The 17,471-nt window shown below is 48.6% G+C and overlaps 5 protein-coding genes across 5 annotated transcripts; 2 read left to right on the forward strand and 3 right to left on the reverse strand.

Annotated features, from left to right (window-relative positions):
• Positions 1–746: 746 nt before the first annotated feature.
• On the reverse strand, positions 747–985 carry PtA15_8A687 (uncharacterized protein; the record flags this gene model as incomplete). The annotated part of the gene is made up of 2 exons (XM_053172142.1): positions 747–858; positions 924–985. 2 exons carry the CDS (start codon positions 983–985, stop codon positions 747–749), a joined length of 174 nt encoding a protein of 57 aa, XP_053023336.1.
• A 5,333-nt stretch (positions 986–6,318) lies between these two features.
• PtA15_8A688 (uncharacterized protein) lies at positions 6,319–8,356 on the reverse strand (the record flags this gene model as incomplete). The annotated part of the gene is made up of 5 exons (XM_053172143.1): positions 6,319–7,457; positions 7,528–7,679; positions 7,767–8,105; positions 8,185–8,201; positions 8,291–8,356. 5 exons carry the CDS (start codon positions 8,354–8,356, stop codon positions 6,319–6,321), a joined length of 1,713 nt encoding a protein of 570 aa, XP_053023337.1.
• A 231-nt stretch (positions 8,357–8,587) lies between these two features.
• On the forward strand, positions 8,588–10,021 carry PtA15_8A689 (uncharacterized protein; the record flags this gene model as incomplete). The annotated part of the gene is made up of 1 exon (XM_053172144.1): positions 8,588–10,021. One exon carries the CDS (start codon positions 8,588–8,590, stop codon positions 10,019–10,021), a length of 1,434 nt encoding a protein of 477 aa, XP_053023338.1.
• Positions 10,022–11,511: 1,490 nt separating this feature from the next.
• On the forward strand, positions 11,512–12,657 carry PtA15_8A690 (uncharacterized protein; the record flags this gene model as incomplete). The annotated part of the gene is made up of 1 exon (XM_053172146.1): positions 11,512–12,657. The coding sequence occupies one exon, from the start codon at positions 11,512–11,514 to the stop codon at positions 12,655–12,657; it is 1,146 nt and encodes a 381-aa protein (XP_053023339.1).
• Positions 12,658–13,610: 953 nt separating this feature from the next.
• Positions 13,611–17,340, reverse strand: PtA15_8A691 (uncharacterized protein; the record flags this gene model as incomplete). The annotated part of the gene is made up of 10 exons (XM_053172147.1): positions 13,611–13,662; positions 13,739–13,952; positions 14,024–14,401; positions 14,461–14,803; positions 14,874–14,902; positions 14,982–15,068; positions 15,137–16,033; positions 16,101–16,146; positions 16,226–16,526; positions 17,159–17,340. 10 exons carry the CDS (start codon positions 17,338–17,340, stop codon positions 13,611–13,613), a joined length of 2,529 nt encoding a protein of 842 aa, XP_053023340.1.
• Positions 17,341–17,471: the final 131 nt, after the last annotated feature.

Consider the following 17,471-nt stretch of genomic DNA (forward strand, 5'->3'; position numbering starts at 1 on the left):
CCACAAGGACTCCACGTGGTAGCCGCGCGCGAGGTCGTAGCAGCGGCTGGAGGTCCAGGGAATCACGGGGTCTCCACTGGGAGGATCACCCGTGGATTCCAAGGCAGCTTTTGGCTCTGCGTGGAATCCCCGTGGATTCCCTGTGATCCCAATGTGAAGGTTGGTCCCACGGGTGGATCACGGGTCCTTCAACCGTGGACTCCCCGAGGATTTTCCGTGATACCCACGCACGGGTCGGGCCCACAAGATGTGGTTTGGTTAGGTAACCCGCGGGGGGGGGGGGGCGGAGCGGATCAAAACCGCGGGTAATATTGCAGAATGTGGTACCACAACTGCATTGCATATCAAGTAGCTGTGAAATGTAAATAAACAAAGTAAAAATAAAATAAAAACAATAACACCAGGAAAAATAAATTGTCACCAGACATCAGGTGACATCAAGAAACAATGACTGTCACTTTGTTCCTGCTCTGGTGCTACCACAACCAGGCTACAATGGCCCCTTTGTTTCCTACAGGGGGATGTCCATGCGGCCAGCTGTGCAGCTGGTGGGTGGCTCATTGGACTTAGGCTGATGTCACCTGTAGTCTAGTGAAATTTTATTTTTCCTGGTGCAATATGCCAGACAAAATGAGTTGGGAAAAACAACAAGAAAGCAAGTTAAGAGTGTGAAAGCACAAATGATCAGGAAATACATGCAGAAAGGAATTTCATTAGTTGTTTTCTAGTTGTCCTTGTCAGCGGTGTCAGTAGGTTCCTGTGATTGCCTTGACATCAAGCTGTTGTTGGACATGGCTGTAGAGGATAAGATGCCAGAACCGGTGGCGCTGCTCTGCGCTACTTGTCCTGACGGGCTCTCTACTACAGTTGACCACTGGGGTACACGCGCTGTAGTTGACAGCTTCCAATCTAGATCAACAGACTTCATCTGCTTGATGTCAGTTGAGTTCTGATAAGCATCATATAATGGAGTATGATTGGCCATTGTAGCGCATTCGTTGCAGTAGATATGGAGAAATTTGAGCCAAGTGCCTTCACAAGGGGCTTGGACATCCGCCTTAAATTTTTTCACAGGAATTGGGGGTAGTTGGCTCAAGTTTGGATGGTTGGTCAAGGTGAGCTGGTGGCGCACGGGGTGGAGGCGGCGCCGGCGGCGAGGTCTTTTGGGTGTGGGAGGACGAGCGAGAAGCGGTTGCTGTAGTTGCGCAGATTGATGTGCAGGTTGCTGGCGTAGGGGGTCTTGAGCACGAGGTCGCTGAGGGCGGCTTCCAGGGCCTGGGGGGCGGCGGCTTTGAGGCCAAGGGAGAGCGCGATGGTCTGCACAGACAACGTGGTGGCTGCGGACAGTCCTCTGAGCCCTTAGCAAGCTGCCGAGGGCACTAGAAGGGGGACTCACACGTTAGCTTGAGGACGATGTCGGCCCACTGCCCCGGACGCAGGAAGGCGCTGCTCGCCGGCAACTCAATCGTTATTTGCTGACCGCGCGCTTGCTGGATCCAGCTGTGGCCCAGGAGGAGGAGGGGCGAGGGGCGGCCATGGTGGGTGCTTGTGGGTCGGGGTGGGAAGAAAGGTGTGGGGTTGATGGTGTGAAGGTAAGCCTCCAGGGGCCGTGAGGAAGTGGGACTGAAGGGTCAGAGGGCAGGGTGGCGGGGCTGGGGATAAAGTCGTCACTTCCCTTGGGAGCCGTTAAGTGTCCTCAAAACGCACAAAAGCCAGCCAATATCACTGACATAACCCTAACACCAACAATGCAAGGGCATCTGTGGGTTCCTCGTCATTGAGAACAACGAGGAACTCACAGGGACAGTTTCCACTGGGATCCTTGAGGGAGCCATGGATTTGTCGTGATTCTCCCCATTGCAATGACGGGAAAATCACAGGCTGGAGACAATGGGAAAGCCCGTCGTCTCCACGCATTTTCCACGGGGGGAGCAGTGAAATCCACATGGATTTCACAGAGCCGGTGATCCCGTCACCTCCACAAACGCGCAGGCCAGGAAGCACCTCCGCCGTCCAAGCGCTTTGGTTGCGGGCTATTTTATGCATTATGCATATATGTACACCAGGCGCGCGGGCTTGAGCTCTAGGCAACAGAGCACGCGGGCTTGGGTGCGCCACACAACAAATAAAGCCATCTTATAAACTGTACACAACACCTCAGTTACGTCACTAAAGCTGGGTGTATCCATATGTACTTAGATACATAAGCATACAAGTGCCTTCACACGGGACGTGATGCCCTTGCTCTAAACTTTGAAGTTAGTTTACGCAAGGAAGGGGTACTAATTAATGGTACATGTAAGTGAGGTACCCTAGGTTATTTTAACCATAGAATCAGAATACAATATAATATTTTACTTATTACTTACATAAAACTAAGTAATTAATTATTCTATCTATGTATTTAATTTTTTTGCATAGTTTTACATATGTAAGAGTAATAATGTCTCTTTCATATGTAACACTACTTTTTAGATTTTGTTTATATATTTTTATGTCACGGTTGCGCTGCCATACTAGCCAGCTGACATTCTTTATCCCAAGAAATTCAATCAGTGCCCCCTTTTTTTGTGTCCTGTAGTCATATAAGAGACTCAGGCTCACAACTGGCCAGCGGAACAATCCAGAGAACCAAATCACCCTGGGCGGCCCCAGTTCTATTCACCGGGAAGAAGGACGGAAACCTCTGCCCCTGTTTTGACTACCGGAAACTCAACAAGCTGACAGTGAAGAACCACTATCCCCTTCTGCTGACCATGGACCTGGTTGAAAGCCTGCTAAACGCCAACACCTTTACAAAACTAGACCTCCACAACGCCTACAGGAACCTCTGCGTGGCGGAGGGTGATGAGGATAAGCTAGCTTTCATCTGCAAGGCGGGGCAATTTGCTCCACTCACTATGCCATTTGGACCCACGGGAGCGCCGGGATACTTTCAATACTTCATGCAAGAAATCCTCCTTGAACAAATTGGAAAGGACACCGCTGTGTACCTGGATGACATTATGTTGTACACACAGAGAGTCTCCAATCACACAGCGGCGGTCAACAGAATTCTGGAGACCCTGAGCAAACATCAATTATGGCTGAAACCGGAGAAATGTGAGTTTTCAAAACCACAGGTGGAATATCTTGGAATCTTAATTGCATGTAACCGGATTAGAATGGACCCCTCAAAAGTGAAGGTGGTGACAGAGTGGCCAGCGCCGCGGAACGTTACGGAACTCCAGTGGTTCATTGGATTCTCCAACTTTTACCGCCGGTTCATTGACCACTTCTTGGGGAAGACCAGACCTCTACATGACCTGACCAAAGCAAAAACCCCCTTTGTTTGGGACAACAAATGTAACTCCGCTTTCAAATGCCTAAAGACCGCCTTCACCTCCACTCCAATACTCAAGATTGCGGAACTGTACAAGCCGTTTATTCTGGAATGAAACTGCTCCGACTTCGCGCTTGTAGCAGTTCTGTCTCAATTCTGCAACAAAGACAAGGAACTCTACCCAGTCGCTTACTTATCCCAATTGTTAGTGCAGGCGGAGAAGAACTACGAGATTTTTGACAAGGAACTGTTGGCCATTGTTGCTGCTTTCAAAGAGTGGTGGCAGTACCTTGAAGGAAACCCGCACCGCCTGACCACCATTGTTTACACAGAACACCGGAACCTGGAAAGCTTCATGCCCACCAAGGAGCTCCCTCGGAGACAGGCGCGGTGGGCGGAGACCATGGGTTGCTTTGATTTTGAAATCATCTTCCGCCCCGGCGGCCAAGCCACCAAACCCAATTCTCTTTCCAAAAGACCGGACCTGTCCCCCGCCCCTGGCGAGAAACTGAAATTTGGGCAGCTGTTGAAGCCCAACAACATCACACAGCGGAACTTTGCGGAGATATCAAAGTTTGAATCCTGGTTTGAGGATGAATCCATTGACTTGGTGGAGGCAGAGCATTGGTTCAAGGTTCACGTACTAGGAGCGGATGTGGAGCGCAAGGCAGAGGACAGACTGGCCATGTCCTCATCACCAGAATCAGGGAATTGACTTTGCTTGACGCACAACTGACCAGATGGATGGAATCCTTGAGAACCTCTGCAGGAAACCGGAACAGATATGCAGAGGCAGATGGCATTTTGTACAACAAATTTTGGGACACTGAAGCCGCTGCCAATTGTGGCTGGGCCGTGGATGGACATCAGCTATGATCTCATCACAGACCTTCCTGAATCCCGCTCCTACAACAGCATACTGACTGTTGTTGACCGCCTGACAAAGATAGTGCACTTTATCCCCTGCAGGAAGTCCATGAATGCAGAGCAGTGAGCGGACCTGATGGCGGAGCACGTTTGGAAGCTCCACATCACTCCGAAGACTATTGTCTCCGACCGAGGGAGCATTTTTGTGTCCCAACTCACCCGCAAATTGGACAACTGACTTGGCATCTGCCTCCAACCATCAACATTGTACCACCCAAGGACAGACACGTGTCGGAAATTGCAAACAAAGCAGTGGAGCAATACCTCCGCCACTTTGTGAGCTACCAACAGAACAATTGGGCCCCGCTCCTAGCAAGGGTGGATTTTGCGTACAACAACAAAGACCACATGTCAATAGGGGCATTCAAGGCAAATTGCGGATTTAACCCATTATACAGTGGAGTTCTGTCGGCGGAGCAGTGCGTACCAGCAGTGGCGGAGAGACTCCGCCAGCTGGCGGAGGTACAGGACCAACTGAAGCACTGTCTGGAAGCGGTGCAAGAGGCCATGAAAAGCCAGTTTGACAGCAGAGTGCGGAAAACACTGGAATGGAACAGCGGAGACAAGGTTTGGCTAGATGGGTGCAATATCTCAACAACCCGCCCCAGCCCCAAGTTGGAACACCGCTGGCTTGGACCATTTCCAATAGCTATCAGAATTTCAAACTCCACTTAAAAACTGACCCTTCTGCTCTCCATGCAGGGAGTCCACCCAGTTTTCCATGTGCCAATACTCCACAAACACAAGCCCTACAAAATTGCCCACCAACAGCGGCAGACCCCAGAACTGGTAACATTCAACAGCGGAGATGAGTGGGAGGTTGACGGCATACTGGACAAACCGGCGGAGAGGGCGGACGACTCAATACCTTGTCAGCTGGCGCAGACTTGGACCGGCGGAGAATTTGTGGGAACTGGAGGCAAACCTGAAGAACGGCAGAGACCTATTGGCGGAGTTCAACTCAAAATTTCCGGAGGCAGTGGCCAGGCATCGGAGGACGCGGAGAAGAAAGTTAGAGGGCAAGCTTTTTCCCACTGGTTTTTTTAATGCTTCCCAGGGACAGAATGCAGAGCCAAAAGAGGAGGATTTTTTTCATTGATCAACCAGAAAAGGGTGCGGTTTGGGCATTAAAGGGGGGATAATGTTATGAGCTGTAGCGCGGGCTCTGCAGCGCAGACTCACATGTACATGTCACAGACCATACTCAAGGTTTGAGAGGCTGGAGATCCAAGCCTCTTCCTCATCCTGCAATCTACCATCTTGGATCCAGACCCCAGACTCAATCTTCCTCTCCCCAGAACATACCATAACACTCTCAGGTACCCCTCAGGGTACAGCCCTATCCAGGTCTATAGAGAACTCCAAAGAAAAGATAATCATAAGAAAACTGGAAATGAAGATTTTGTGATGGTTGCAGTTTGCTCCAAAAAACAGGAAAATCATTTTTACTTGAATAAATACAGTGATTCAATCTTTTCTGTTTCCAGTGCAATAATCTGTCTAAAGAATGCTGTCAAGGTAGCATATTGGAATTGATCTATGACCTCATAGTATATATGTTGATTTAGATGATAAAAAGATCACATTTGGTGCTAAAAGAGAGAACTCAGCAGTCACAGGTAAGAGCGGGTTTGCAGAAGTATGATTTTCAGTCAGTGCATCTCTTCAGTAGCCTTCTTTTTTGTTCCAGCATGGTGTTCTTCGTCTTTGTCTGCCGCGGGCAACTCGGCCCCCGTCGCAATCATCAAAGCCCACTGCTCTACTTTGCGGACATCACCAAGTCGATCTTTGAATGGTTCCCCATCTTTGGTCAGATACGGCTGACATTTGTGGGCCAAATAAACATCGGATGGAACCACAAAGTACAGCCTCGGGGGAGATTTGGATATGTCCACCACCCTCTTTAGAGCATTGCTGAGGCCCTGGTGCTTGATCGGGTGTGTCTGGGAAACTGTCATTTGGAAAAAATCTGCAGGTCCACGCAGTGAATCAATTGATGGCAGATTTTTATTGAGCGGCCGCCAGAACACGTTGTCGCCCAGGTTAACTTCTTCGTAAGCTCGGAACATTCAAACCTTGGCTGGGAGAAACTCTACCTTGACGTTCTGGTTGCTGGTCGGATCGCCTTTGCAAAGTCGCCGGGCTTGAAAAATTCCGCCATCTTCCAACATGATGTGAGCGTATGTCTCAAAAATCAGTCCGCGCAAATTGCTAGGGGAGGCGTCGTTAGAGGATCGAAGGAAGTGCTTCATGTCAGTGCGAATTTCCTTTGAGAATTGTTCGACCACTTCTCTCTCGACTGAGGGTGACGCCCACGCCAAGTGAATCTGATCAAGGCTTCCGCTAGGGTGCCTACATAGGTGTAGAACACGATGCAAGAACTCTCCATCACGGTGTCTGGCCTGATGCGCTTTTATAAGACCGGTCAATGAAACTTTGCCGATGGCGTATTTTAGATTGGCGACAAGCTTTCGCACCACATCCTTCTCGTTGCGATCACTGAATTTGAATTCAGTCGACGGAATTTCTAGAACGTATCGCGGCACACCACCGTACCACTCGAAAAGCTGGCCCATGAGCGTTGTGGGTAATTCTTTTTCACCTGGATAGAGAATTTCTTTGCAAAGTTGCAATTCCTTTTGGCTCCAAGGTGGCATATACAATAAATCTGACTTTGATTGTTTGAGAAGGTTTTTGTAATTTCGGTACTGTGGAGACGTGACGAGGAGAGTCCAGACGGGGCGCAGGAGTGGAGGTTGGCCATCAACAATATATACTGTTTCGGAGTCCTGGAAAGCCTTGACAAGCTGACGACTGCCATAATTTACGCGCTCAACGCCGTCCGATGTCATCAAATAGGTTGATCGATCTTTCTGTGAATCTTCGAAAGGCTCCCACACCACATTTTTTTTCTGGCATGCAGCAACCCACATGTAGTAAGCAGCAAAAAATGTCTTTCCGACCCCAGGAGTACCGGTAACGATCCATTTAGATTTGGCAGTTTTGCAACCACGATGTTCGTGGCGATCAAAATGTTCATGGAGCTCTTTGTAAACTGCGCGCACGAGGAAGCGGTGACCAAGCTCTGGGTTTCCGAGAACATATGAATTTTTGAGGTCCAGATATTGCCCCTCGCCCTCGCCACCCAATTTGGCCGCTGGCAGATCCTTCCAAAAGTGTATGATGTGATCTTCAACGTCTGATTTGACTACGAGGAATGGGACCAAAATATGTATTAGTCAAGCAGGAAGAGAGACAAGAGCGCTGTGGAAGCTTACATGCGGGAGAGGGTTGAGCTTGAGATGAGTGGCAATTGATGAGGGCGAGCTCGAGAATGTGGGCTCTTTGATCGACACAACCTGTCTGGGAGGATGTAGCAGCCACAGAGAGGACTTTGTGCCAAAGTTCATCACAGTCGGCTTGAGTAGAGCTGTCAATTGTCACAGTAAACTTTATTTAGGCGTGCAGTCTTACTTTGAGATGTGGAGGGAGACTAGAGGTTGAAAATCAAACTGACATGGTGATGGTGTCCCCCTCGCGGTCAAGATATCGCAATCCAATCCTTTTTTCCTCTGAGATCCCAAACCTCTGGGCGATAGCTGCCGAAAAATTCAACCAGATTGGAACAGGCTGGTTTACTTGGAATTTGTGGGTTGCAGAGTCATACTTGATCTTGATGAAAAAGGGCGCCTGATCATGATGAGAGGACATTCTGGAGGTTTGACTAGATGATTGGTGATTGATGAGGGCGAGCTCAAGACTGCGGCCTGTTTGATTGACACCACCCGCCTGGGAGGATATAGCAGCCACAGAGAAGATTTCGTGCCAAAGTTCATCACACTCGGCTTGAGAGGAGCTGTTGATTTTCACAGTAAGCTATATGGAGGTGTGCAGTCTGACTTTTAGATGTGGAAAGAGACTAGAGGCGAACTGACATGGTGATGGTGTTCCCCTGTGGGTCGAGGTATCGCAATCCAATTGGTTGTTCCTCTGGGCAATAGCTGCTGAAAAATCCAACCAGATTGGAGCAGCCTGGTTTACTTGCATTTTGCGGGTCGTGGTAGCATGCTTGATCAAGATAAATACGGGTGCCTGATGAGACAACATTCTCAAGGTTTGGCTAGATGGCAGGTATTGAAATTTTTAGCGCTGGACCACGCCCGTCGCGGGTACATATGTATGTACACCCTCCCGCGGGTATGTACACCCACGGGGGAATCTGGCAGGCCCCACGGGATTGCGGGACACTTCCAAGCCGTGTCCTCTTCTACTGTGTATTTACTATTTAGATAGCAACGTGCGCACCCTCGTGCGCGGACCAGGCCCAGGCTGATATATATGTTTTCTCTCCAGCAGACTGCTTGCCGAACCAAACCACCCAGGATGGAAGACACAAACTCGTTCTCGCTCATCGACCAGCTTCGACCGTGTCTCAACACCTGCTTCCCCTGCCTCGCCCAATCCTCAAGCCCACCATCAGCATCAGCAAACAGTTATTTCCCAGACTCAGACCACCGCGGTCTGTTAGAGGAACAAGAAGCGTTGAACGGACAGATTGATCACGCAGGCTCAGAGGAACCAGTCTCGGCTTACTACTTTCAGTCCAACTCACAACTCTCTCGCTGGGAGCTCCTGATCAGTTGGTTATCCAGCAAAACCCTTGATCGACTATCATCAAAGCCACTTCACCCTTTCGATAATGATATTGAAACCTCAGCTTTAGCCCATGGGGACCAAGCCGATGCGCTTCTTCTAGACGACATCTCTATCGCACTCAAGGCGCGCTCCTTGCATCGACAATCTTCTTCCAAGTCTAAATCAAACGCGCGTACGGTCCATCAGCCTCAACCAGTACCCTCTCCATCAGTCACTGCTACCCATACTAAAAAAAAATCACGCAATTCAGAACATGCCCATGGTCCAACCCATCAACAATTTCGGCCGAATGGCTCTCAGGCCTCAGCTCCCGTTAACAAAAAGATTGACTCACGCGGCTCACTCGACGATCCCAAGCAGAAACGACTCAAAGATCTAAACCCATCTACCCCCTCGCTCCAAAAGCGAAGTAAATCTCGTAGTAAGTCCAGCAAACAATCGTCAAGCGCATACACCGATGACACGGCCGACAGCGAACCGAGCAGTGTGCCGAGTCTGATCACCAGTCGAACGACGACAACCACAGTTACAAGCTCAAGTAATCCTGCCTCGGATCCGCTCGAGTTGAATGTTGAGATCATCAAGTTCATCCACCAGAACTATAACCAAGAGTGTCGCAGACTCTACGGTCGTGATCTCAGCCGGGTCCAGATCCAACAACTGTGCGAATATCTGATCTCCAGAGGATTCGACGATGCCGGCGCTGCGCCGCTTCTGCCATCGAGCGCTGTCACTGGAGTCACAGGGGCTGAGCCGCATGCTAAGACGCAGGACCAGACCGATGGCTCCCCCGGTGAAGTCCAAGCTCAGCTTTCTACCCCGGGCTCTACAGCCACACGACCCCCGGTGGAGATTGAGAGCCTCAAGCGGATCCAGCTCTCGTCGACCGAATTCTTACAGGCCATTAAACAGACCAAGACCAGTCAACAACAACAGAATCACGCGTCCGACACCGCGAACGCAAGACCTTCATCGCCAATCGATGATCCTTTCGATGGCGAATCGGACGATGATCTTTTCCCTTCGTCGTCATTCCTTGATTGGTTCAGTAAAGGCTCCCAGCTTCTCTCTTCAGATATCTTCGATAACCTGTCCGTTAACCAGTCTGCTACTTGAACTACAACTCCTCTTCTTGATCTTCTCCGAACACTATTGGCCATTCCTTCTCCAACTTTCTCATATCTTCCTTCTTTTAAACAAACATCTTAATTCTCATAATCATTCACTTCCGTTTTCCCTCCTTAATCCTTTTTCCGCTTCTCTCTATCTTTTGGGGCGTGTCTCTGTTGTTTAATCTGACTCGGCAGTGGGCTCAGTACGAGTTAAATGTTCTTATTTGGAGTTTGAACCTCTATTAACTATTCATCCCGACGTATATCTATAATATTCGTGTCGCTATTCTCGCACAACGGCAGTTTTGTCCCACCAAATCCTATCTCTGATGTATCACCATTTTTGTACCCATTCTTCAGTCACTAGTGATAATTTATGTAAAGCCAGCAGTTTCCTTTCATAATCAGTTTAACTGTTGTTCACCTCCATTGTTAGTTTTGTACCCCGCGCTCTCTTTCTTTTTGGTACGCAATGTGGTTTCTCCTGTCTCACATAATCATGCCTGCAGGTCTACACCGCGGGGCGAATCTGGTGTATGTGTAGAGGCTGGTTCCAGCAGAGACGTCACGCCGCACGAGGCCGAATCCCCAGCGTCGACAGCTGGCACAAGAGCCTGTGACCGAGGGCTCCCTAGTGTCCTCTCGCCGCAAGACTTTAGGCCAGCTCACTTTCACATTGAGGGCAAGTCTCTCTGAGGCAGAGACCCTGCGGGGCTGCCTTTCGGGCTCTCGCCTGTTGGGCTCAGGTACTACTTCAACAAAAGAGTTGTCCTTGCTAGCGCGCCCGAATTGACAAATGAGGAAATCCCATCGACATTGTTGGCCATCATCAAATAATTCATTGGTGATATGTTTCACCCAAGTAGACAATCATCATATTTACATCTGGCCACGGTCGGCACGATGGATTGGGCAGTACTTCGAGAGTCATTGTTCATCACGACTTCACACCTGCCTTCTCCGTAAGACATTGGATTTCGGATATGGCATTTCTCTATCGTTCTCTGGGTTTGGCTTGCAATTTTTCGCACTTGCCACCATCCGATTCCTGCCGTACCACGGGGAAATTTCGCTCAAGTCGCGTCCCTCTTTTCTCTCCTCAAGGCCGCTTCACCCATTAGCCCAGCTGTTACCAAAGTTTTTTTTTAGTATTTCGCACATCTCCCATCCTTATTTTATCGGCAAGGATTCTCGACTCTTTACAAAGGAAAGCATACCAGCCGGAAAAGTCATTCATTAAATACACTCCTGTGCATACTTTCAACTCTCGTTATTATACTCTTTTCTTTACCGCATTTTTTGTCGCAATCTGAACATTTATCTAATTTGGAACAAGGAAGGATGAATCAGCGGGAGTTTGACCACTTACTGTGAGCATTTCTGTGCAACTCTCAATTTCCTCTTGTCGTGTGTCCTCAGCGACTCTGAAGACCGACCTTTCTCCAATTCTTTAGAGGTCTGCCTCCCTCGACGGTCGGACTAGGTGCTGTAAGCATGGGTTCCCTTTCACTGGAATTCGAGGGACTCACTGACGATGATACACAGTCTATGTTGTCCGCTGCTCCAGATTCACCTCACGCTGGCTTCGGAGAAAATTATCCCAACACGAGGTCACAAATTGGACTCAGCCAGCACAATTTAGCAGCATTCAATAGCTTATTCCAATCCCATGATGACGCACTCGCAAAGGATGTCCCGGCAAAGCCAGAGTCCTCCTGCCACACCACCGGCACTAACTCATCTCGACCACAGTTTGTGCCTCCGAAAGGTCCCCGAAAACAGCATCGGACCGGTTTCCGGCAGTTGCCCGGAGCCAATGGCGTTGTCAAGAGGGGTAGACCTTCCAAGAACGAATACAAACTTGCTGGTGTCGAAGTTGACATGTACGCCCTCAAGGGTGTCACTCTTAATGGCCCGGCCAAATCCTTGGCTGAAGTCAAGGGCGGTGAAGTCGTGGCCAAGAGGGCGATCAGCAGGGGCAGCCAGAGGAGCAGGGCCCAAAAACCGAAGAGCTCCGCGTCAACTGCTGCCAGAGCGAAGTCCGCATCTGGACTATCACAAGCGATCCAGGAGGAAGCTTTGGTGCCCGAAGAAGTCACATTGATGCCGAACCAAAGCCACAGAGACAGTCAAGATATGCTGTTTTCAGCCGCAGAAGGATCTTCAACTTACAACTACGACCAAGCTTTGTGCGAGCCCAACATCGAAAATTCAACTCAGTCATCCGCTTTCCAATCCCTGAATGATCAGATCGCATCCCTACTTAGCACTGAATATAATAACGGGATTACACCCCAGTACAACTTCGGTTATTCTCAGTGGGATCCAAGCATGATGGCCGACCCTGGCTTTGAGCCATTGAATGACCCTCAATCACTGGCTGGCCTGCAAGAATTCGCCAACCTTCAACAGCAATCATCTCACCTTCCAGCTCTCAACCCACCCCAATCTTCCAGTCCCCAGCCTGACCCGAATCTGGACCCACGCCTGAATTGTCCCAGCTTGAGTCTGCCTTGGCAGGAGCAGCTGTATGCCAATCCTACCTTTGGCCTTGATGGTAGTCTCCCGAACCCCAACTCCCAGACGACTGTTTACAACGAATATGCGTGCCCTTCAGTCTTCCAGAACTTGCCGCTTTAATTGTTGGTCAATTGGCCAAGAGCCATCCATCTTCAAACTCCGCTTCATTCATGTATTCACACCTCATTGCATCAAATTGTTTGAAAGCATCCGTCGGGATTGTACCCTGGTTTGTTTTGGTTTTGATCTTGATACTAGTCAATATCGCAAAACATGTATCTGTTTTTCTCTTGTATATACTTAATAGTACGCGGAGATTATTTTTTAGGACGTCGCCTGTTGGAATAAAAACGGATACCGATGTGGACTTTGATCTTCAACAAACAAAATAATTCTGTTTCTATTCGGCGAATTGGCATCCATAAACTTGCCAGACAAAACTGAGTTCCACTCAGCTAGGGATTCGAATTTCAAGGCCACGAAACGCGTCCCCAGAGTAAGTGACAAAATTAGTACAGGGTGCAAGCGCCTAAGCATAGCACTCTGCCTGTCTTGGTCACATTTTGTTATATGGGAAGAAGATCAATGAAGGTGTATCAACAAATAGTGCAAAGTGAGTTTCAGAGCCTCCAGTAAGCCACTTTTGATACTAATAGTAACTGTAATTTTTTGAATATTCTGCCTCACGATCAATAACCTGATAGAAAATGTGTGCAGCTTGAATACTTCCTTGAAAAAAAAGCGCACACAGCTACGAAGCAGGGTCAAGAGTACATAGATCAACCAAAGCTTTCATATTCACCGGAAAATCATATTTGTCTGATCATTGAATTTCCTTCCAAATAGTGAGCTCTGGGATTTCAAAATAATCAGAAAGAGATTTGACCTTAACATTGAATTAAACATTGAAGGATTTTTTATTCAAAATAGAAATGGAAATAAAGAATAAAATCTACAAGAGAGTGAAAGACAGGATACAAATGATTTATGCTTGAAGTGATACACATGCGGACTAGAATTTTATAAGGCATATGAACACATAACAAATGCATAACAACCAAAAAAGTAATGCTCTACGCGCGTTTGAGGGCAGCTCCAGTGCTGACGACTTGAGCCGAAGAAAACCTAAAAGTAAGAGCAATGATTTAGTGAAGGTCCCAATTCATGTAAATATTTAAGGGAAGAGTGGTAATGTTCTCACCTGCGCAGATCGCGCTCATTTGTGCGGACTTGACCGTGAAAAGATCTTCGCAGACTTTGCGATTTTTCTGCGCGTTGAATGAAACTCATTCTGTTGTTGTAGAGGGATTCGGTGGTAGATTGACGGGCTGTCGGAGTTAGATCGGCCACCACAGGTTTGACTTGGCGAGATCGATACTTCTTGAGTACGGCTCGGGTAGCGAATTTGATCAGGTCTAAAATATATTACTGCCTCGTAAGTACTCTATAAGGGATAGCTATGAGGTGGTATTTGGTATGTACTAACCCATAGGAAGGAACCAGATTAAGTTCCAAACCCAAGCAACAGCGACCCAGGTCACTGGAATAGCCTGAACCGCCGAAAATTCCATAGTTCCAAAGACGGCCAACAGGGAAGCGACAGTTTGAGCGATGCAAAAGGCGCCCAATAAGGCCAAAGATGGTCTCTCCATAAAAAACCAACTGTGAGACCGGGTAACAAAGATCAGAGCTTGAGAGATGATGGCTACTTGGAGGTAGATAACCATGTGCAGCTGGGGGTCATTGGCGTCTTTCAATGGCGATAGGCCAAAGTTGTCTTCGAAGAATGTTGTGTTTACAATAACAACAAACAGCAGGATGGTTGACAAAGCGAGGTGAAGGCCATATGCGACGGCATATGTAACTGTTATCAAGGGCAAAGATTCAGCAAAGGCAAGGACCACATGAAGCAAGATTACTTACAGATCTCAGCCAAGTCCCAGTGATCAGGCTCGTTGTTGGGCAAGACGCGATCAAGTGAAATGGTCATGACAGTTCCGTCGTTCAGGATAGCAATAACCAGGACCATGAAGGGTGGGAAATCAAACTGAAAGGCGAAGGCCATGATGGCGAAGCCAACAACAATACGGATGGTAACGGCACAGGCGTAGATTGAGTAGTTTCTCATTCTTTGGAAGACTATTCGTGACTGTCTGATGGCGTGGACGATGGTCGATAGACCGGGCTCGGTGAGGACAATGTCTGCGGCTCCTCTCGCGGCATCAGTAGCTCCTTCAACTGCGATTCCGACATTAGCGCGGGCAAGCTAGTCGAACAGTACAAAAAAAATCAATGACTGGTTTTAAAACAGCACGTAACATATAATCTAGACTTACAGCAGGAGCATCATTGGCACCGTCACCAGCTGCAGAGAAATGAGGGATTGATGAGAAGTTCTGTAAGACAATCTGCTAACAATTGATGGATGAATCACGACCACTCACTCATTGCAACCATGTGGCCCAAGCTCTGCAGTTTTTTGACAATTTCATACTTGTGTTCGGGGTAAACTCCGGCAAATCCATCGGCGTCTGTGATGAAACCAGCTCGATTAGTTGGCAGTTCATCTTCAAGGCCGCTCATATCAATCAAGACACACCAAGAATCATGTTATCCACTGAAGAAAATTTGCTTCCGGGCGGGGGGCCCTCTTTGAGAACCTTAGAGGCAAACATGTTGTCACCCAGGCCTAATCGTCGACCGGTTTCCTTTGCGATAGCGAGCTGGTCACCGGTGACCATCTTAACCTTTAGCCCCAAGCTCACAGCATCGTCGATTGTTTGTTTGGTGTCGTCTCGGGGCGGGTCGAAGATAGATAACAGACCAATCAGTTGGAATCCACTTCCAGGTCCATCGGCGTCGCCACTGGGAACATCTTCGTAAGCAACGGCTAGGGCTCGCAAACCTCGACGGGCAAATTCCTCGACATCGGCTTCAAGCTGGCGTTCGATTTCTTCCGTCTTGTTGTAGGTACAAAGGTCCATAATCTTTCCAGTCATACCCTTACTAACTCGGCGCATTTCCCCAGTGACAACATCAATGTAGGTTATCTCCGTCCGTTTTGACACAGGATCGAACGGTTTGAAGTCAACGAGCCTGATCCCTCGACGTGCAACATCGGCGCCAACGGTCCCAACCACACAACCATCAATCGCATCCTGGTTTTCAACCCGGGAAGCGTACGAGGCTAGAATACAAACGTCCTCCGGTCCGACATCCGAGTATGTTTTGATGGTTGATTTGTCGATTGTGAGCTTGTTGGTGGTCAGGGTTCCGGTCTTGTCAGAACAAAGGATAGTGACACCCGCAAGTTCTTCGATAGCGGTGATACGGGTGACAATGGCCTTGTACTTGGCGAGCTGTTGAGCGCCCACAGCGAGAGTGACCGATAGAACCGTAGGCATAGCGATTGGAATACCACCGATGAGCAGCACGAGAATGTTGTCCAAACCCCGGCGGTAAGAGTAGCGGAATGCCCCATAGAGAACGATGAGCTCTGCAATATAAAGACCAAGAAATCAGTGGTCTGGTGTAAAATCAAAAGAATGATGAATATCACTCACCGAGTGCAATGGCAATGCCGATTGAGACGAGACAGAAGCCACCAATCTGTACAGATGAGAAGTAGAAGAGAAAAAAAATTAGTCATCTACTTTTTGGCGCAAATCACAAGGGAGTGCCGAATCACCTTGGCCAAAACTGCTTGCATGTGTCCGGTAGAATCATTTTCTGCACCCACCAGGGTGGCAGCTCGTCCGAAAAATGTGTTGGCACCGGTAGCACTCACAATGCCCTCAGCTTCACCCTGTTTGCAGATGGATCCCGAGAAACATTGATCGCCGACTGATTTGGAAATCGGAAGTGATTCACCGGTCAAGGCCGCTTGGTCGATGCTAACGTTAATTGCGTCGTACAATCGACAATCTCCAGGGACCACATCACCGATCTGGAAAAGGCGGGCAATTAGAATTAGAAAACCTAGCAAAGATCTGAAGATTAATACGGCCGAATGAATGAACCCACCTTGAAAGCAACGATATCACCAGGGACTAAATCAGCTGAGTCAATCTCTGACCAGCTTCCGTTGCGCCGGGCCTTCGCTTTCGGAGCAAGAGAGTCCATGAGGGCTTTAACCGCATTACCGGCGGATCTTTCCTCATAGTACCCAATCCCGGAGTTCTGTGGACAAGAAGGTCAGATGTGACTTTCGTGTCCCTAATGCTAACACATCAAATGACTTACAATAAGTAGCAATGCCATAATACCAACGAAATCCTGCCAGTCTGGGGGGCGATTTTCTCCGTTGGAGAGCGCAATCGAGACTACTGCTGCGCCTTCCATGACCCACGACAATGGGCTAATACGAACCCAGTCCCATGTTAATTTCATGCATGTCGGTATCGGATGCCTGGAAAATTTGAACTTACTTCCACATGAAACTTAAGAACTGTAAGAACGGATTAACGGATTTTTCCTCCAAACGATTGGGACCAAAGATTGCTCGTCGCCGTTCGACTTCAGCGGCATCCAGGCCATTTTCGCTTGTTCTAGGAGAGAAGACAGCTCGTCAGCGATTGCCCCATTGCCATCGCAGCAGGCTGATATATGTACTGTAACTCACTGCAAGAGCTGCCAAACGTCTTCGAGCTCTACTTGTTCGAGGTCCACCTTTTCGCGATCGTAAAGATCCTCAGCATTCAGCTGAATGGTCTTCATGTCAACCAAACATTTCGTTGCCGCTTTTTCTTCTTCGAAGGTTTTATCAAAGTTCCGGGCAGCTTTGACTGGGTTATCGTCTTGCATTCTGGAAAAGTATGTCGGGAGTTTTTGGAAAGAGCTGGTTATAATGAGCAGAGGGAAAAAGAAAGCCTTGACTGTCTTTCAAGATTGCCGACGATCAACGCAAGGCTTTCCTAATAGAAAATGCAGGTGGA

The sequence above is a fragment of the Puccinia triticina genome, chromosome 8A (assembly GCF_026914185.1).
Source record: "Puccinia triticina chromosome 8A, complete sequence".
NCBI classification, from domain to species: domain Eukaryota; kingdom Fungi; phylum Basidiomycota; class Pucciniomycetes; order Pucciniales; family Pucciniaceae; genus Puccinia; species Puccinia triticina.